This window comes from Hirundo rustica, chromosome 5, assembly GCF_015227805.2.
Source record: "Hirundo rustica isolate bHirRus1 chromosome 5, bHirRus1.pri.v3, whole genome shotgun sequence".
Classification (NCBI taxonomy): Eukaryota; Metazoa; Chordata; class Aves; order Passeriformes; family Hirundinidae; genus Hirundo; species Hirundo rustica.
The window spans coordinates 41,826,080-41,847,975 of NC_053454.1; the positions used below are offsets into that span (position 1 = coordinate 41,826,080).

Sequence of the window (21,896 nt, forward strand, 5' to 3'; positions counted from 1 at the left end):
TGGCTGGTGCCTCTTTGTCTCTCCAGGTCATTGCTGCCAGTCAGTTGGGATACAGTGATTACACAGATTGCTGTCCTGTGGGTCATGGGAATTGGGCTTCATCTGGATCTGTGGGTAGCTGCACATTAGTCAAGTCATAATAATTTCTAGCATGGCTAATTCCTTCAAGAACTGGATACCGCCCTACACTGTGGTGCTCTTATCTGGGTGACATACAGCATTTTCCTTGAAGGGATACCGTTCCTTCACAGACTTAGCAGGAGTCATCTTCAGAGGGTGAGGACCCAGGCCCCTTTTTCAAATCCAATTGTCAATGCTCCCTTTCCTAGAAAGTGGTCATAGCTACTTGGCTTCCCTACCCTCTAATTGTAGGCTACTAGCTCCATTATCCCAGCATCATAGCAGCCAGGTGATAATGTGCTGACCTGGAAGACAGGTGAAATATTTTTGCATATCTCACATCTGATTCAAAGATAGGTATCTTGTTCTGCCTCTTTCTCCTGTTCTTGTGATGGCCCTGTTTCATCCTCCTTTACAAGCTGAGTTTCCTGTCCATTACTTGTGTATGGGAGTGACTGATAATTAGGAGGAGTTAGTTCTCTCATTCCTCTGCAGTGCCTGTCACTGGAGGCCTCATCTAGAGGCCTCTTTCCCCCTTGAGAAGAAGTGTCAAACAGAGGTTGGTAGGCCTGGGCCAGCACACTACAGTGATTTGTGTCTCTCTGGAACTGCCAAGGTGGCAGCATACATTTTCCAATATTTTGCTAGTTATTCTGGATTCTGTACTTGTTCAAGGGTGAAGTTCCAAAATGCAAGATGCTCACAGTCCTATGCACTTGCCCGTACCACCCCATGCACCTTGCCACTCTTAACAGTCCAGTCTCAGGGCAGATCATAAACATCAATCATAAAATGTTAAGGGGTTGGAATAGACCTTGATGATCATCTAGTCCCAACCTTCACTGCCATAAGCAGGGATACCTCCCACTAGATCAGGTTGTTAAAGGCCTTAATCAGGTTGTTAAAGGCCTTAACCAGCCTACCTTTGAGCACCTCCAGGAATGGGGTATCCCTAACTTCCCTGGGTAGCTTGTTCCAGTGTCTCATCACCCTCACAGTGAAAAATTCCCTCTAATATCTAACCTGAGTTTCCCCTTTTTCGTTACCCATTACCCCTGTCCCACTACTACAGTTCCTGACAAAGAGTCCCTCTCCAGCTTCCATGCAGACCCCTTCAGATGCTGGTATGTTGCTATGAGGTCTCCATACAAGCTTCTCTTCTCCAGGCTGAATAGCCCAAACTCCCTCAGTCTGTCTCTGTGTGTAGGGAAGGTGCTCCAGTCCTTTTATGAACTTCATGGTCTCCTCTGGACTTGCTCAGCATGTCCATGTCCTTAATATTCTGGGGACACCAGCACTGTACACAGTGCTCCAGGTGGGGTGTCACAAGAGCAGAGTAGAGGGGGAGAGTCACCCCCTGCAACTGGCTGGCCACGCTCCTTTTGATGCAGCTCAGTATTTGATTGACTTTCTGGGCTGTGAAGGTACACTGATGGGTCGTGTTGAGTTTTCCATCAACCATCACCCCCAAGTCTTTCTCTGCAGGACTGATCTTTTGAGAAGTAGTCTTAAATAGTTGTTTAACCTTTAAACAAGACCTGAAACACATTCACAAGACATGAGCCAACAGGTGGCCAGGTGCCAGGAAGGCCAGTGGCTTCCTGGCCTCTATCAGCAGTAGCGTGGCCAGCAGGGCCAGGGCAGTGTCAGTCCCCCTGTATTCAGCACCGGTGAGGACACATCTTGAGTCATGTATCCAGTTCTCGGCCCCGCAATTTAGAAGGGCCTTTGAGGTGCTGATGCACATCCAGAAAAGGTAACAAAGCTAGTGAAGGGTCTGGAGCACAGGTCTCATGAGGAGCAGCTGAGGGAGCTGTGGTTGTTTAGCCTGGGGAAAAGGAGGATCAGGGGAGACCTTATCGCACACTATAACTATCTGAGAGGAGGTGCAGTCACCATACCTGGAGGTGTTTAAGGGAAGACTGGATGTGGCTTTTAGGTCTAGTTGACATGGTGGTGTTGGATCATAGGCTGGGCTTGATGATCTCAGAAGTCTTTCCACATCTAATTGATTCTGTGAAGATATAATGATAGGAACATGCTAGTTTGAGCATCCCAGGATATTAAAAATTCTCAAGGTCTCTTGTAATTAGCCTGGAGGATAAGAGGAAGAGGAAGGGAAGTGTGTCCCCTCCATGGTCTGAGTTTCCAAAGAGAAAAGGTAAAAGGTGTAATTAGCAATAGTTTCTGATAGATGACTCCCAAGTACAGGAGTGACAGCAATGCTGAGTGCAAATACCAGATTAATTTCACAACCAGCAATTATATCGTATCATTAGCCAGAGTTACAAAGTACAGCTTGATAACCTCAGCCCAATTTCCATGGGTGATAAACATCGTAACAGAGAACACATACTGCAAGTACATTAATTGAACTTGAGGAGCAAACACATCAACTTTGAGAGCAAAATAAATCACTGTGACCAGTGGCTATTAAATTAATACAATAAATGCGTGTAAGAAATTTGTTCTAACATATTCTAGTCAGATCTGTTGTTATCTCAACTCATCAAGCCCCATGTTGGGCTTGAAAAAGGTCTGTCAGGGTTTATTCCCAGATGACAACTATGTGCCACTCAGCCACTTTCTCACCTCCCCCATCCCCAGTGGAATACGGAGAAGAATTGGAAAAATGGTAAAAAAACAAACCACACAAGTTGAGATAAGAACAATTTAATAATTGAAACAAGGTAGTAGTTGTTGGTATTATTAAAAGGGAGGTGATGAAAAAGTAAGAGGGGAATAAAACCCAAAAAAGACAAGTGATGCACCAAAGAGTGCGCCTCCACACAGTGAGCAGTGCCCAGCCTGTCCCCCAGCAGTGATCAGCAGCTCCCAGCCAACTCCTCACTCTCCCCATTTATATACCAGGCATGATGCTCTTTGGTGTGGAATATCCTCTGGCTGGTTCAGGTCAGCTGTCCTGGCCATGCTCCCTCCCAGCTCCCTGAGCACCTGCTTGCTGGCAGGAGCGTGGGAAACTGAAAGGTCCTTGACTTAGAGTACACTCTTAAGTGTTGGTACTGAGCAACAGTCAAGCCCAAAATTCCTATACTGATGTATTTTTTTAGCAGCTTTCACAAAATTCATTTGAAGATGAGCACGGAATGCAGAGGGAAGTTTGCCTTTATTACAGACAGCAACATTAAGAGGAAAAAGGTGTTGCATCGTGGAAAAGATGGAAATGTTCAGGTTTTGTGATCCAGCTGTCAAGAGTTGTGACACAAAGTTCCATGCAGTGTTGCAGTTTCTTTGGGGTTTTTTATACCATTTTTTTCCCTAAACAAACATTTCTTTTAGATTTATAATGAATTAATTATTGTGACCTTTTAAAAGGGAGCAACAGAGCCTTATCTGTAAGGGTATTACTGGAAGTGTACTAGATCAGTACTTAATTAGGAATATGCTTTATTTATTCACATTGCAATGGATTTCTGATTTGACTGTTTGAAAATGTATGTTCTTTCTGCAGATCAACCTATTTTTAAATGGGCAGCATGTTGAAGTATTTGAGGAGGATCTCACATTTACATCAGATGAGGTGGCTTCGTTGGATGTACCCAAGATTAGCAGTGAAATGAAAGGTATGTTCATCTTTGTACTTGTGAATGTATCATTTGCTATCTTCATCCTGGTAAATTATGTTAGATTTTGTCTTTGAAATACATTTTGCTTCCTTATGTGATACATTTTTATGGCTGTAGCAAAACACAAGCTGTTTTCTTGGATGGTAGTTAGTGTCATGCAGTATAACAGGTTTTTGAGACTATAAGAAGTGTGGAAGTAAATTTTTATTAAAAACCCCTAAGCCTTAAACACAACTGAAGACCATGTAAAGCTGGCTTGCAACTGAAACATGGTTTCAGCGTATACTGTAATCTTAATTTTGTTAAATCCTGGTAATAGTTGAGTTTATCTTGCATCAAAATAGTGTTCAGAATAGAGGACAGACAAACAGAATGACTTGCAGACTTACAGCACTAAGATAATTAAATCGCTCCTGTTCCATGTGGCAGCCTTCACAAAATTAGTGAGAAAGGGATCAAACTGGAACTGGTGACTTTAAAAGAAACCATACTGGGTTAATAATCCAGCATGATAGTTCCTGTGTTGCTGCTAGATTTGTCTAACCAAATTCTCTAAAAAAACCTTGAGAGGGGCTAACCAGTGAGTTGAATGGAGCAGGTGAGGATGTCTGCAGTGAAAAGGAAGTGTTAAATCAGAGTTGCTCATACAAGCAATTATTAAAAGTGCTGGACACTTGAAAATCTTTGTTATTTTTAATGGTTGAACTATATACAGTATTTCTTGAAGTATAGTATGTTCCATAATTCCCTTTTGGTCCAGACAGTCTTCATTATCTTACTTCTGTTTACCAGAGAACTGAGAGAATTAATTTAAAGCTGGGGGATAGGTATTTGCAAATCTGACTCTACCTAAAAATTACAAGTTGAAAAATTTCTAAAAATAATACTGATGGCGAAAGACTAATTCAGGTATTAAAGTGTGTGCATACTTAAAAAATTAGTGCTATTAAGGCATTTACGCGTTAAGGTTTACTCTGGATTCCTGATAAAGGTGAGTAGTGTTTCTCAAAACTAGTAATAGAACAGTGTAACAACTAATACAGGTTAGTAGGGAATGTTCGTATCGCATGGAGACATTTTGAAATACGTACATGACAGTGTGTTTATTGCCATTTGAAAGCTGCTAATAGTGGATGCCTGATTGCCATGCATGTGTTCATTTTCCCCATCTGTTCAAACATCTCCTCAATACAATGAGTTGTGCCACGTAGAAACAAGTTAAACTCTTTAAGTATGGTTTCAGCTCTTACGTCTGTTGGAAATCTGATGTCACACGAGCATGTCTCAGCTTCCTGGGAGCTCTCAGGAGGGCAGTGAGGTATTTGCACTGTCAGACTGGGCAAGGAATAGTTCTGCTTCATGAAAAGGTTAGCAAAGGTCCTGGGTTTGGGTTTTTTTTTCCAAGGTGACTACAGTGCTAAATATTGAAGAAGCAAAAAGCTATTGGACACCCCACTGCCTTTTTATAACTTGAGAAAACTTTCTGAGGTGCCTGTCAGCAGCATTTAACTACCAAATTCTTCAGGCCTCTTTTCAGCAAAACCCCACTTTTAAGAGACAGCAGAACTTTTCCGGTTGTTTCCCTTGAGAAGGAGCTCTAAACTTTTGCCCTTGGTTGTAAATATAAATGTTTTCTGTATGTGACTAAATACTTACCTACTTCTGTGGCTTAATGTAGGACATCATGGATGAGAAAGAAAAATGGGTTAGACTGTAAAAGGAATAGCTTCTGCTAAAGCATTTTCTGTCAGCATTTAGAAAGGAGGAAAGTATTTTTCTTAGTTTCATGGTTATCTCAAGTGTGAGGGACTGTTAGTTGTCGTTGAATAGATAAGAGAAGTATGTGAAAATGGGGTTTAAAATATGCTGCTAGATGTGCTTCTGGGAGGGTGGAATTTGAATTTACCATTTTCCCTAGCTTTGAAGAGAATTCTTTTGTAGGTTTGTTTAAGATGTTTATTAAATGAAAACAATTTCCTGATAAACAGATCATGAAAGATAAATCAATTAGAGTAATAATAAATGAGAACACCAGAACACTGACTTGAACTGGTTTTGTTTAAAGGGAGATTGTCAGAGACTGTGTAAAATGTCTGATGGAGGAAAGATTTTTACAGCTTGCGCCATTTAGATTTTGTCAGATTTCAGCCTTTGAAAAAGTACTACATTTTGTCTTGAATTGGATATTGAATTATTTTAAAATTAATGTGATTTCTGTAGTGTAGGAAGTATGGTAGTCATGTCCAAAATGAGCAATGAGCTTTAGCTGGACTTTCAGATCCACTCTCAGTGGAGATGTTTAATCAAAAATAATATTCCCCAATTAAATAAATACACCCTTAAATATTTTCTGCCACATTTCATGGCACATTTCTTCTTTCAAGCAAAGGTGGAAAAGACTGTGAGCTTCAAGCTCAAAACAATCCTCCTGTGTTCCTTTTTCATTGCATGCTTTAACCTCTTCAAATTTCATATTACTGTGACTTTCTACCACTGGGGAGCCATTGTGCCAGACTAAACTATAATCATTCAGCTCACCTTTTACAGTGACTCAATATATATTATAAAACTTTAGGTCTTAATTAAAGCAGTTCAATGCTGATAAGTTGTTGTTTGGGTAGATTGTGGGAAGATTTTCTGATCCTGGTGTGCCAGTAGAAGAGGTTGCTGTGGTAAGCCCCTAGTTCTTCATTATTGTTTTCCTTGTTATTGCCACTCACATATGCCAGCAGAGCTCCTCTTATGAGTGTTGACTGGTCTGCTTCAACCAAACACAGATAAACTGTACAAATTATGTGTTATGTCATACTAAGGCATTTTTGTTAACCAGTGTATCTCCCACCACTTACACAAATGGGCTTGGGGGATCTGTCCAGATGACGCTGCCACAGACAGGGTCAGTGAAAACTGCAGCCAGTAGGATTTGATACAGTTTCTCTCTTACCCAGGTCAGCCTAGCTCATGTCTGTGTCAGCAGTTTTCTGTGGGCAGGAAGGAGTTGAAAGTAGGGATGATTAGGCTAGGGCTGGGTTTACCTGATTACCTGCTGCAGTTCAGAGAATACATATCTACTCCTGCCTGAATAGTAAGTGCACTGTGCTCTAAGTGATGCCCCTACCAGTATTTGGAGCAGAAGATCTTTAATACTGGGTCTCCTACTCCCTAAAATTAAATCAAAATTTAAAAAGGAAAAAGAAAACCGAGATAGTTTGGTATTCTCAGCAGAAGCAATAATAGTACAAAAAGGACAGACTGATGTATTTTCAAATTGCATTGTGCCTTGAAGTTACATGAAGTTAGTTCAGCATAAGATCCTGTATATTCAATTCTTTTAAATTTGGGACATTTGTGACTTGCTTCTTCTGGCTGCTATCAGCAGCAGTTGCACCAGAAGCTGCCACAGAGCAGGAAGGCTGTCGCTTACCTACTCTGCATATTCTCCCTAGTGGTGTCCAAACAGCAGCGAGAGGGGGAGAACTTACTTGCATCCAGAAGGATGAAAAAAAGACAGGAATGGGACAGAGGAGAGAAGGACTGAGGGATGAGAAGTTTAGTGGGAGACAGGCAGTGGAGGTCAGTCTGTTATTGATGGTGAGATTGAAAAGCCAGGGAGGCCAGGAGAGTTGATATGGCCATAGAAAAGTTAAATCAGAAGCAAAACTGATGGAAAATTACTCAGTTCTCACTGCCTAAAAGCTTGGATGTAGCCCGTCCTTCAAGTTTCAGTGTTATGCTGTGATCAATGACGGACTCAAACTCAGTAGCAAAGTGGGTGCTTCATCTCTCACTTTAGAGGACAGGAGCTAGATAGTGACAGCCTGCTACTCTTAGTAATTAACAATTGCAAGAGGCCTGTGCTGTGTAACTTAACCATCAAACCTCAGGTATATACTGTGTGAATCCCACAATACTGAATTTCTGACTTTGGACAGGAGTGGGTTTGCTTTTTGATACATAGATGGATAAAAATATTTCATATGACATTCCTTCAGTGGAGTGCAACAACCTCCATGTTCCTCCAATACACAGACATCGACAAGTTAAAAAAAAATCAAGACTGGCTTCCTAGAAAGCATGCATTTTCTTATGTAATACTAAGATATTTACAAAAACAGTAACTTGAAAAAGAAATCTTAGGTTTCTTTACAGCTGGATAAGAAGCTGTGTAGTGCAAATACAAGTGCGACATGCATTGTGTTGAAAAGGAATTTGTTACTGTTCTCTACAGTCATTAGCAGATTAAACAGATGTTATAGAATTACCAGGACAGTAGAAACTGCAGGTATTTTCCATCTGCACTGGAAGCAGAAATCTGTGTTTTAAGGGGACAAAAGTTACTGGCTAGGAAAAGAGAAGAGCTGCTATGCCTCCTGCAGAGGTACTGCATTGCTAAGGCCAAGATAGCAGTCATAATGAAGGGTAATGGAAGAGGGGATGCCTGGTACAGCATTTGGCTGTAAAATGTAAAAGGTATTTGGAAGATGGAGCAGGAGGGATCACCTTCCTAATTTTGGCCCAGAGTCTCACCTCTTTTTCTCTAGGTGCTCCTTTGAGAAGAAGGATTGGAAATGTTTTCAGAGTACTACAAACAATGCAAAAAGCACGCATTTAAACTGACAGTTACTCCTTCAAAATATGCGATTATTTGTAGCACCATTAAAATGAATTAATTCTTCTGTTTTACAGATCTGCCAAGTGGTCCACATACTTACCGCTTAGAAGACCTTGCCTATACTAGAAGTGGAGACAAAGGCAATTCTGCAAACATAGGTATTTTCTTCCTTTTGCTTTCTGAAATGATGTAACATTTTCAGATAAGAGTTACATATCAAGCGCTAGTCTTAATCTTTTTTAATCATCACTTGACCTTTACTTTTTATAGTTGCGCTTAAACAAAAGAGAATACTTACTGAATATGGATTTTACTAATGAAGTATCTGTAGTCTTCTGATAAGCAGCTCTGATAATCTGAGTACTAAGGAAAAATACTAGCATGTCATACTAAAAAGAAAGGTTTTTGTTTAGGGTTGGTAAGTTGAGCTCCCAGAAGTTAAGAAATGCCTTTTTAAGGTTTCTTTTACACATCAGTTAAAACTCCTTCATGTGTGTATGTTATGTAATATAATTTCTTGGTTGTCTGATCACGTATAATATTTTCATACTATAATTTTATAACACATCCATGGCTAAAACATTGACAGTGTTAGGAATGACTAAAATTGTTCTCATACGTACAAGAATGTTTTTATTGTATTGCTAATGCAAAAGGTATATTTCAGTATGCAGTCTCTTTGCATTGATTGTGCTGCTTCTTGTATTGTTTAATAATTCCTTCTATTCCTTACTTCTGCATGCAACAATTGGCTCTCTTACTTGTTGGAAGATGAGAGCGTGTGCTGTTCAAAGCTCAGTATGAATTAAAGGTGCGTTTGGGATTTGATTTGCTATTAGCTGTCATGCTAAAACCAATGAATTTTGTTCATTTGTATTCAGGAATATAGTTTTCTTGTCCTTGTTTGTGAAACTTTTTTTGGTTGAAGAATGAACCAATCTTGATTTCTTTTTTTCTTTTTCTGTTTTTTTAATCCCTTTCTTCATGATTGACCACTGTTGCAATGTAGCATTGCCAAGTCATGAATGATGTATATACATAATAGGCTACTTCAGATATAAAGCCACTACTGCTTTTCTAAGGAACAACATTAATGACAACAAACTTGACCCCTAATTTAAGTCCAGATAGAAAGGTCCCTGTGACACAAAGCTCTTTTCCTGATACTGCTCTGGAACCTCAGCTTCAGCATAAAACTAGCTGAAGCTTTTAAAGCATATTTACAGCAATAAAAATGTAATCGTGATTTGTCACACTTAAGTCAGAATACTGTGCAAGAGGTGGGGCAAGGACCAAACCTTTGGTCACTGATCATGCCTTGTTGTGGTTAATTGTGATTACTTAAATAATTAAGTCTTGCAAACCATTTAAGGGAAGAGAATTCCCTGTGGGTTGTTTGTTGTGATACTGTTGTTCTTTAGGTGTCTTTCAGTGGCAGGGACTGTTTGTAGCAGAGGAAATCCAATGATCACTTAGTGGTCACTTAGCATTCTTTGGTGTCATGCTCCACCCTACATCTCTACTGACAGAGGGAGAGCTGTCATACTGTTGTGTTTTTTATTCAGGAGCTCATTAAAGGGGACCCATATGTACAGTTTGAGTTAAGCGGAGGTTGTCCGCTTAAGGTTTTCAAAGGATAAACGCAAACTGGTTTTAACAAAGTTCCTATTTCAACTAATGCCAGTTAATACCTAACAGGTGTGATAGCACGGCATCCCCTCTACTATCCATACCTAAAGAAAACTTTAACTGCTCAAGCCCTGGAGAATTACTTTCAACACCTTTTTGAGCATGAGAAACCAGAAGAAGAACTAGTAACAAGGTGAGTAGCTTGCTGCACAGCCCACAGTTGTATGGTAGATACATGATGGTATCACAAGTTACCTTAAAATCTGTTAACATAAATGTTGCAAACTTATGTGTATTTTCTTTGGGTTTTTTATTGTATCTTCCTTTGCCTTTTTAAATAACAACTTGAGCATAGTCACTGAGAAAGAACATGAACTTGGGCCTCTCTTGAAGCTGGACAAAGGCCGTGAATCCGTTTAGTGAAGGCATTTAAATTCTCAGAATTAGCACAGTAGTGTTGGGGCTGTTCCTTTGTTTTGTTCCAGTACAGAATGTCTTTACTGCCTAGAAATAGCTTCCAATGCCCTTTGAGAAATTTTATCTTTTCACTAGTTTTGAACCATTTGGAGACTGCAGGAGCCTTAGGAACTGAAGCTTCCCAAGCTTCTGAGCCACCGCTGAAGTGAGAGGTAGAAATCTGTAAAACAGTAGCTGAAAGACTTTCACACAGCCAGCGTAGTCGGGAGCCCAAACTTACCTGATGATCCATCAGAAATGGGCCTCATACTATGCCTGTTTCTGCAAAGCATTTTAATATTTATGACGTTCACTCACTTTAAAGAAAGTATTCCTTCCAGTACTCCACTCTCACCTACTTTTGTGCCACATATACCAAGCCAGAATTTAAAGAAAAACATAGCTAATTTCTCTTAAAATCTGAAAGAGAAAACATCCTAAACAGGACACTTCTTTGTGATACTCAGCTACTAAAGAATATCCTCTGCCAGCAGCCAACATATGTAACATTGTTGTTTTTGTGGTATGGCTGATGCTCAGGACCCTTCCTGGGGACTGAATGAAACATACATTGTTTTTGTTGTAGCATGAGGTAATGAAGCTGGCTCTGCTAAGGATGTCCAGTCAAACAGTCGACAGATTTTAAACCCTTTTATCTCTTTGAAAACAAGTAAAAGTTGAATACTGCCACAAACCATTCAGTCTTCTAAAACATGTTTTGATACAAAGTCAGTTTTGCTGCACATAAGGAGTTTTTGCCAAAATCCTTTATGTATTTTCATGGGTAGTGGATAAACTGTTAACTGCCTTTTTGTTCTTGAGAGAACTTCAGTCATAAAGGTACAGCTCAAAGCTCAGAGAGAGCTTGGAATTATTTTAACCCCGATCTTTGAATTGTAAGTGCTGGTTTTGTCTCCATAAGCAGCTCAGTGCAGATCTCACCCACTGTTTCATAAGTGCTAACAAATCTATGTATCTAATAAATTGTGGTACTAAGAATTGTGATTGAATTTCCTCAGAAACAGAGCAGAGAATGGAAGAAATAAACAATGTCATGCCTCATAATAATACTTCTAGAAACTTGATTCACTGCCATTCCTTAATGCTGTTTATGTTAATAAAGAAAAGTAGAAATTTGCTCTGTCTGGATGAAGCCAAATTAATTTGATTAATTAGATATCTGTTTGTGGTTTTGGCTTCCTTTAATGATGCGATAATGGAGCTCTGTGAGTGAATTGGAAAGCTACTGGGGAAAAAGAATAAAACCTTTTGTGGAAATATTTAGGATTATAAGGATTATGCTCATGTGCTTCAGATTGTGTAGTTCTTTTTAAAATTACTTGTTTATTTTTTTTTTCATGAAAAAGAGCTGTCTTACTGTCTGATTTTTCTTCACTTCCTTTATTTAAATGGTAACTAGCTAAAAACTATGTATTAGTTTTACTACCCTAAACTTACCAGCCATGGCTCTATCTCACTACAGAACAGAGTCTGTTAACCTGTTGCCTTTCATGCTTTTTCACTGGAGGCATTAAATAGGTGTACTAAACAGACAAAAGGTGGAATTATTTTGGTAGAGAACACCAAAAACTCATAAACTTCCAAATCTACAGGTAAAATAATAGCAAAAGATGGTCTTTCAATCCCCAGATGTTTGCTTCCCACAGCTAAAGCACATTCTTAACAGATCTGGGAATCTTAAGATACAGAATAAGAAACTTTTTGTGCAGTGGTACTAGGTTAGTCATTTAAGAAGGATAGTAAAACTATCCTATGAGATATTGCTATTTTCATCTTCTGAAATGTGGTATATGTAATGTTTTGAGAACATTTCAATGCTCTGCAATATTGAAAAATGACAGGTGATTTCTTCCTATGCACTGTTTTCACCCAGAGCTGAAGAACAAAAAATGTGGATGCTGATGCTCCTAGATGTTTTTTTGTGCATACATTTATTAGAGAGGAAAAATAAGTATTTCTCTTTAGTATATCTCATATGCAAACACTTATTTAAGCCTATAGACTCGGTTCCTGCTTTCCTGTGATGAAAATAATCCTGTCTCTTCCTTGATTTAAATGCATTAAATAGTTTTATATCATGGAACTTCACCAGGAAACCCAACTTCTCTGAATATTATGGGACAGCACTTTAAAGGAGGTAGTTAAGCAGGCACCCTATTGTGCATAAGCATAGGAATTCAGCTGAAACAGTGACTATTCCTTGTCTTGCTGGTTTCTGTCACAGATACAGTATTCTTTGAAGGGTTTATTTGTTTTCTGTGTTTTTTAAAAGCAGCTCTTAAAACATTTAATCAAATTGTGTAATTAGATAATTATTTCTTCCCTTTAGATCTCAGTTAATTAAGCTTAAATTGTTTAATTAAGCTGAGTAAATTCCTGCCAGAATTTTGGTCAGTGTATAGTTGCTGCTTAAGACTGTTACTGTGGTTATAGTGGGTTTTTTTCCATCTATTGTGCAAGTTTATTTTCTATGTGGAAATATTTTGGATGCTCAGATGCTTCAGACAAACTTTAAAATAGTGAAGCTGGCCTTCATATATTACTTTGTAATCCTCATTTTAGCTAGATTATTCCACTGTAAATATTTTCTCAAAATAAATAAAATGAATGTGCCACGTTATAGTGTTCCAAATTAAGATCTGTTGCTCGTATGACATATTTCCTCTGCCAAAATTACTGCAGAAAGTGAAATTAAAATCCTCCACTTATTTTTTTTTATTCTGCTTTTATATGCTCTTCAGTTTCTCTCCTTATTTTTTTCTCCTGATTGATTTTCATGACACTTCTTTTGAGAGATGAGATATTAGGAACTGATATTCCATCAGTCTGGTTCTTGAGGAGGCATCCTTCAGTTGTTAAATTCTTTGCTGCCTGGAATCTTTTCCATCTTTTCAGAGCAAAATTTATAGTGCAGTGCTTTGCTTTGGTAGATCTCCGGCTTTCGTGGTATGTAATGATTGGAAATTTTTATTTAGATTTTTAGAAAACTTTGTAGGGTCATCTGGTTGTGCTATATAGTTGGTTATGGTATTAAAATTAGTAAAATAGGTAGGTAATTTATTGAGGAATTGCTTTATTCTTCATATTCATGTTGACTAATAGAGTACTGGTGGATTAATCTACTTTCCTGCCTTCCCAGTGGATTTGCCTTTAAGCATTGTAATGTTGCCTGTTAACTAGTTTTGGAGAAAGGGCAACAGAATGCTGACACCTTTTTTTTCTTAATAACAACTAATAATACTATTACTGAGGTAGAGTGTGGTAATGAAAAAGTAGAAGGAACTTAAATTTAAAACATTTTGCCTGGAGACAGACACTCCATAACTACTTGCTTTCTAGAACAAGAACTGAAGTGACTGCCAGACTGCTCAGCAGAATCATCTCCTTCCACAAGAGGTTTGGGTCATACGGCCAAGACAAAAGGGCAGACAGGGCTGTGAGTACCAGCAACAGCCATGGTTTTCACAGTGCTCAAAAGGAGCTGAAAGAGGAAAACCTCAAAGTGACAAAATCAGCAGTATAACAGAAATTCCAGCTACATTAGGGGAAAGATTTAAAGAATCTGTCCCAAACAGATGAAGATCAGTAGGTGACTAAAGAAAAATAAGAGATGTTGGAAGAAGCAGGATTTAAATGGTAGCAAACATCTAGAGGCAGAGTGAGAATTAGGATATCATCTTTCTCTGTTAATGCCTCATGGCTTGATTATGTTCTGATTTAAATCCTTTCCTATGGAATTAAAGCAAAGATATGAGGTACTTAGATGAAGAAGATATTGGAGGAAAGCAAAACCAAAGAAAACCAACAACAGAAGGAAGATGACAAAACAGTGAAAAACTGCAAGGAGCGGCAAATGGAAATATACTATTTATGGAATTTGAAATAATAGGAAACCACAGAGCCATTTGCCAGACTGCTACAGAAGTTTCCAAATTGGAACTGCACCAGTCAAAAGCAAGGATGGAAAAATACTTACAGTGTCAATGGAACAGAAACATAGGTCTGTCACACTAAAATAAAATTTTATCTGAACAAAGTACATGGCTCCAGGAAAGCTCTGATTTGAAAGTTATCTGTTTGTCGGAAGAATTGATGTAGTGACTCATAGATGTTCCTCAGTTATGGAGAAGGGTGTCTTTCCAATTAGCTGGCAGTATTTGTTATGTTAGCAAAGGTGAGTTCTAGGAATTGATTGTACTTTTCAGTATCAGAACTAGGAGCTAATAAAAATGCTTTATTTTGCCCATCATGTTGTCTGAGTTCATATTGGATCTTGAACCTCTGGCTTAAAGATACGGACTTAAACTCATAGAAAGAAAGAACTCCAGAAACAACCTTATTAGAAATGGAGGAGTTTTGAATAGAGGAGAATGATTACCTTATGGTCCAACTTTGAAACTATTAAGGGCTGTTAATTTGGAGTAAGAGGAAGGAACAAAAAGGCAGGTAAGGCCTTGTCTTAATCTTACTACGTTTTAGACTTGACACAGCAGTGGGATGTGATCAAAAGCATGAAAATTTTACATGCTGGTTTTTGCTTGATGTTCTCTACGCGTGTTTCTTCCAAAATCCCGTGAGAAATAATGTGTAGCTTTTATTTTACAGATATGAGTTGCCAGGAATCCATGGATTAAATTTTGTTCTGAAGAATTCCCTCGGTGGTGGTGGTATAGCATCCCTAAGAAGTGACCCACAGGCATGTATCAAAGCAATAATTTTAATGTAGTCATCTTCTATGCGCCTCTTTATAACCACCTTTTGTGCTGGAACTATGATGTTTGGGGTTTGACTCTAGTTCCTTTTAATTTCCTGTTAATAGATACTGTCTATTTAATTTTGTAAGGTTTGAAAACAAGCATAGGAAAGTGGAAAGTGGATTTAGAATATTTGGTGAAAAAGATGTGTACTAGTAAGACAGCACATCATAAAGAGCATAACTGATTTGAAGACTACCAGTTTTTTGATGCACCAGCAAAATTAATCAGAAAGGCTGTCACAGTTTGAAAAATGCAGACTTACTAGATAGTTCTGATTGTTTCCAAGTATATACAGAAACGATGTGCTGTAGGACAACTCATTTAGCCTGTGCCTTCTGTACTTAAAATACTGATAAGTAATATAAACATGAAAAACAGATGGATGTGAGGTCTTTCATGTGGATGATGTTACGTGAATCTGAAAGTAAGAAATTTTTTTGCAAGTGTACAATCTGAGTATTAAATATTCAAAACATCTAAACCTGAAAGTGAGATCCTGAGCAATGCTGTCACACAGCTGTGCTCATAGGCTCAGAAATGGTCATGTGCAAATAATCTCGGCATAGTCAAAAGACTGCTCACAATGTAAGGTAAATACTATGTATAAATAGATAGAATTGAACCCCAAATAAATGGAAGAAACCATTCAATCTATTCAGATTTGTATGCTTGAAAACTCAAGAAACTTAGATGGAATTCTCACACTGACTACAGGAAAAATACTCATATGAAACCATTTTAAAAAAACCTTATTTTAAAAAAATGGTATATTTAGATAGTAAAATAAAATGTTGGTTTCTTTTCTTACAGGGTAAAGCACTTGGACAGATGCTGTTGGATTTCCAGATTAAAAATGTTCCTGATTTAAAATCACTGATAGAATAACAGGTGTTTAATATATGTGCTTTTTAATACTAAGTGGTATAAAAACATGTTATAAACAAGAACTGGCTTCTTGAATGAGATTATTTTTTAAGGTTAATGAGTAGAAACTTGACAGTTATTTCTCAGAGGCTTAGCTGTATGGCACAGATTAGCAGATGTTTTGAGTAATACCAAACTAGTAGTTTTGTCTGTGCCCAATAACATTTTCTGTCTAGATAATACAGTGAAGAATCAATTTATTTCCTGCAAAATAGAATTAATCAAATTGCAATGTAACATTTAATTATGAGACGAGATAATCTTTATTTCAAGATGGAAGGTACCTCCTGTTGGGTCCATCTCTTTCCCCTCTGCCATCCTTTATTTCAAAATTGACTGGACTGCTGTCCTGTCAGCTGTGTCTGTCCTGTGCAGTGAGTGAGGCTGGGTGACTGGCTCTGCACTGCTGGGAAGTCAGCACTGTCTGGTACCAGGGAGCAGTTGTCCCTGCTGGGCAATAAAGAAAAGTAATAATTGGTACTGTTACACAGTGACTGGTTGTAAATGCTGACCTTTGGTGGTGATCCACCAAACTTCCAGCACTTTGTCTGGTTAATGACAGACTTTGTTACTACATTTTCCAACATCTTTTACTAATTAATCCTCCTGTTGAAAGCACTGAGTAGTAGTAAGTTGCAGATCTTAGTGTAGTAATAAATTTGAAGGTGAGGAAAGGGGCGTCTGCCCACTCCGTCTTATGGTGGTGCAATCCTTGCAGGGATGAAGCAGGGCTGGGTGGATTTGTTCCAGGGCTGTTAAGTCCTTGATTTGCACAGCAGAGTCATGCCTGCATGAAGTTTATTTGACTCTGATTTGCATTGCCCTTCCCACAAAACGGTGTCTTCTGCTGTGAAGGAAAACCATGTTGAATGCAGTGTACTCTTTCTTCAGACTCTCAGTAATCGCCTCTCTGTCTCCCACTCTGCACAATATGATTAGCATGTTCGAACTGGGATACTTCTGAACTTCTTCAGCTTATTAAGAAGAGACTTAAAAATCCGTATCGTACTTCCTGGGACAACAGCAAGGTGGAAATTCTGATGACTGTGTTTTCTCTGCAGAAGCTATAAAAATATTACCCCACATGTTCAGGCACTTTATATTCAGAAATTAATATTTTTGTTTATTTTGGGAAGATTGTATTAATTATTTAGTACTGACCAAATTAAGGCATTACTAATATGAGACGAAATTATGGAAATAAGTAGTTTTTTAATTTTCTCCAAACCTGTCTGTTAGTTCCTAAATTTCCAGTGCTGTCTGTCACTCTTAGAAACTTCCTAGCCTTTTGCTTTCTAATAAGGACAATGCAATGAATTGTTCCCACCTTTTCTGTGGTTATGTTCATTTGAATTGAGGGTGTCATAAATGAATGCTTTATCCATCTAAACAATTATTGCCTGAGCAAGTCATAGGTACTATCCATGTGTACAACACGATCGTCAGGTTGTAAAAAATGAGTCATTACTTCATTGCAGAAAAATAGCCAAGTTCATAACTTCAAAGGGAATATGGCATGTAGGTTTTATTACGTTTACAATCATTGTTTATTAGAAAACTGTCCTTAATAATTTGGAAGGCTGTTAAGAGGAAGTAAAAAAGAAAAACTGGTACACATCAGTAGCAAACCTAAAAAGATAAAAAGGCTACAGTAAATATTTGGAGTACATTCAATATGCTGCTTAAATGACTGTGGAAATGTGTATGCAATAAATTTCTGAATAAAAGTGAACACCTATAAAGTATAGATCTGTTTTAGTCATTTATGTGGTTTCTTCTACTGGAAGAGAGTGATACTTTGTTCAGAGGTTTTTTCTTTGAGGTTGTTTCACTTGCCTGCAATTTCATGCATTGTCTTGCCGGTTCCCTTCTTTGTTCAGATTTTGTCTTTTCTGTCTCTAGTCTTTGTTTAATACAAAAACCAAAAAAGTAAATTATACTGTTTGCTGGAGAGCTGGTCACTTACAGCTCTATAATGGAAGCTGTAATTTGCTGAAAGGAATGGTATAGTGTTCAAATAGATTGAACATGGGAATACAAAGGTGTTATTTTTTTATCTCTGGAGTTGCCCTTTTGGATGCTATGAAACTGTCCTTCACAAATGTGTTTTCTGACCATTATTTCTTTCAGCATCCCAACTTAAACCAAATGGCATTGCTTTTCAGGTACTTTCCTTGCAATTTATACTCTCCAAAAATCTCTATCCAAAGATGTTATTCTCCTTGAATGCCTTAATATGTTTTGAATTCACGAAACTATGCTTCAGCAGTCCCAGATGATCTCTGAAAGTAAAGTTTGAGTAATTGAGAGAAGTTTGATAAAATATAAATAATACACAAATGAGAGCATGTATGCAGTCAGCATTGGTTTAACTTCAGTCTGTTAAAAAACTCATTTTGCCTTCTTGTTAAACCAGGTCTGTTCCTCATATAGGCAAGAACATACCCTTCCAATTCCCTGCCTTTCCTGCCTTTTCCCTACTGTGTTAGCTGTGAGAGCAGGATGGAAATAGTAATGTCTAGTGCATAAAATAAGGTTTCTTCTAATACAGGAGTTTCAGTGTCATGGAAACTGGCTTACACCTCTTACTTTAGTTTTTGTACTTTGGCTCATCTGTACTACTAAACAAAGGCTGCATTCTTACCTCTTACAGCTTTCTTACTGCATCTCAGCCTAACTCTTAAAAATAAAGCATGAGTTTTATCATTAAATTATTCCACAACAGTTAACAGTCCAAACAAAGACTTTCTCAGTGTTTTTGGGTTTATATTTAATATTCCAAACTGATTTCCCCACTTAAATTTGTGTCCTAAAAGTACAAAGGCTATTATACAAGTCACCCAAGAGGATGTGCCAGTGTTTGATGCATAATGTATGCTTTTAATTTTGCCATCTCCAGTAGAGATGTTTTTCCACTAAAGTACATGTTTTCTTCCCCCTTTCAGGTGAAAAATGATGGTAAGTATACCTTACATTGCACTGTGGAGGTTTGGCAATAATAGAAGTGTCCTTGGGTTTGAAAGCAGAAAATGTTGGGTTGCAGGTTGCTTTTCAAGACTTTGAATGGTTTCATTCGGGATATGTTGTATTAACTGCTTTGGACACAGTAATGCTCGCAACTGTTGCGAGGTAGGGACGAAGCATGAGCTGGGTGGATTCCACAGACCTGTCTGCTCTGTAATGCCTTTTGGACTTGTTCACCAGGGTTTCTGGGCTTGAGACTGAGTGAGTGGTTGAGGGGGAGGGAGAGAAGAAGCTCTTTAGTGCCCTAGGTATGAGGAAATTACACTGCAGTAATGTCACACCTTTCACCTTACTGCATGGGAGGGTTGCAAAGTAGTAAGACTTTGGGTCTCCTTCTCATGGCAATTCCTCTTCTTCAGTTTCATCCTGGTTTCCTTTCCGGATTTACTTGAAATGGACCCTGCTGATTTTGGGATTAAAGCTAACATGCATGAAGGAAGCAAACAAAAGGTGGCGTCCATGTGAAAGATCCCACTGGGAAGTGTCTGTCTGCCAGGGAGTTCAGCTGAATTCCTCTACCTTCCTTTGGACAAGGAAGAAAAACCTGAACTGGTAGGACTGAAGTATCTCTACCACCTATTTCAGTGAAGACCATTCAGACACTCCCTAGACAGCTTTAGGGAAGGGGAGAGGGAATCTCGAGATTGCAATGGGCAGGAATGGTGCTTATCCACATAGGAGGGAGATAGGAACCTTTCTGTGCTGGGACTTCCTATGGAGTCTTTGACAACCTTCTGTGGCTCCAGCTCTGGACCAGCTGCTGTGACCATCACCAAATGCATGAGACCCTTTTTGAGGATGAGGTGGTTTGACTTTTTTTCCCCCTCATCAATTAAAAAAATGCTCTCCTTCCCCCCCTCCCCCTCCAATATTTATTTACTGAAAGAAGAAGCTTCAAACCTTCCAAATACATTTTTTAACATCTGGATTTGAAAATATGCTGGTTTAATTATATAATTATGTGTGACTGGTGGCTAATCCACAGGGTTCCTGTATCAGCATCATAAGCTACATCTAAAGGGTATTTTCTCTATTGTAAGTGATGTGAAGTACAGGGCTTGAGAGCAGTAAGCCTCTGTTGCATAAAAATTTGGCTGAGACTCCAGAGAAAATCCCAAAGGCCTGACCACTCAGTAGTGCTGGGGCTCTGGCCTGTAGCCAGCAAGTGAACAAGAGGTTATGGGGGGACTCTTTGCAAATGAAGCGAGGTGAGGATAGTCTTAGCTTCCCAGGAAGCTGCTCTCTGCTCCAAGCAGGAGGAAATGGAAGGGTACCAGCCATTGTTTTTTGTTGACAAGTAGTGAGGTAACCCCCTCCTCTGAAATACTGTCTTTGAGAAAGTGGGGAAACTTGCTTTTGGTTCATAAATAAGTTTTTATGTTTACAAGACCCTCAACCTGGGTTCAGGGCCTGTGGTGCTAGAAGGCTCTTACCTGCTTGGTCCTTTGCATCCCCTTTGGCTTCTGAATTGTAACAGAGTTGTTTGCTAACAGAAAGAAAAGGGAGGGATAGTGAACATTTTCTCTTTTTTGCTGGTGTGACCAAAGGGATTCTACAGCTCTGGGGTGGTCTAGAGATCTCGTTCGTGTTCCACAGGGTTTTAAGTGACTGAGGAGAGAAAAACAACCTACTGTTTCAACGCGGTTTGCCTGTGGAGAGCTGCCAAGCTGTTTCACACCAGCGCTCCTCTTCCTGCTTTCCTCGTATTTGGCATCATGAAGTTGCTGTGTTTGCCCGAGTTTAAGGGAAGATGCTCCACCAGACTTCTCCAGCATTCTTACACGCATATCCCTTCCTCCTTCCCCCTCCCTCCGCCCGTTCCGCGTTTCTCAGAGGCGAAGGCTCCCCCCTGCAGCCGGAGCGACAGCGCCGGGCCGGAGCGGCTAAGCACGAGCAAAGATCCATGGCAGCGGGCTGGGGCGCGGCGGCGGCGGCGACTCGGTGAAAGGCTGCAGCCATGGGCCACCTCCCCTGCCACTCTCCGCGCCCTGTCACCATCCAGGTAAGATGAATGTCTGTCCCATCCATCATCCCGCCATCCTCGAGGGGGCGGGAACCTGCTTGGTTACTGAAACTTCCGAGCCTCCATCGCGGCGGTATTGTTGACCTGACAGCGCAGCTCTTTTGTGGGCTCCGTTGCCGGGATTTAGCCATTTGCATAATGGATTAGCATGAAACTGAACGCACGAGAATGCCGCTCCGCCGTTTCCCACTCTTTCTTAGCTGGCGGACCTTTGGGGCGAATTAATTTATAAATGTGACTTCCCGCTCTCCCTCGGAGACCTGTTTTCTCTGCGAGAGGACCGACGCTCCCTCGCCTGTCCCCCGGTCGTGCGAGCACCCTGGCAGCCCGCCCGCCCTCCCCGATCCGGTCGCCGCCTGTCCCCCGCGACTGCCGGGACGGGAACCCGGAGCCCCTCGGGTCCCACCGGCGGCTGTGGCCCCGGGAGCCCCTCGCTGCTCTCCCCGGGGCGGGTGAAGGGCTTTACCCGCACTTTTCCGTGCCCTTCTACCTGGGCAGCGCGGGCGGTAGACGGGGCGGAGCTGCGAGTGGCTCCAGGCTGCGGGCACCGCGCCATCCCGAGGGCCCAGCCGCCGCCGCGGCCGGACCGCGGGACGCCGGGCCGGCTGAGGGTGCCCGCCGCGCCCCCCGGTAAAGCGCGGCCGGTCCTCGGGGCGGGCGCTCCCCGCACGCCCCTCACCCGGTGGGCCGGCCCGGGTGCCCGCCCCGCCCCGCCGGTAGCATAGAAAAGCGGTGCCGGGGAC

At 40.2% G+C, this 21,896-nt stretch overlaps 1 protein-coding gene across 1 annotated transcript in view; it reads left to right on the plus strand.

Annotated features, from left to right (window-relative positions):
- LOC120753305 (uncharacterized) overlaps window positions 1-17,853 on the plus strand; it is a 58,000-nt gene extending 40,147 nt beyond the window's left edge. Inside the window, exons 16-20 of the mRNA XM_040065390.1 lie at window positions 3,593-3,704; window positions 8,394-8,477; window positions 10,018-10,141; window positions 15,031-15,121; window positions 15,993-17,853. Coding sequence (XP_039921324.1) covers window positions 3,593-3,704; window positions 8,394-8,477; window positions 10,018-10,141; window positions 15,031-15,121; window positions 15,993-16,067 — 486 coding nt within the window. The 3' untranslated portion in view covers window positions 16,068-17,853. The remainder of the gene's footprint in view (window positions 1-3,592; window positions 3,705-8,393; window positions 8,478-10,017; window positions 10,142-15,030; window positions 15,122-15,992) is intronic.
- The last annotated feature ends 4,043 nt before the right edge of the window (window positions 17,854-21,896 follow it).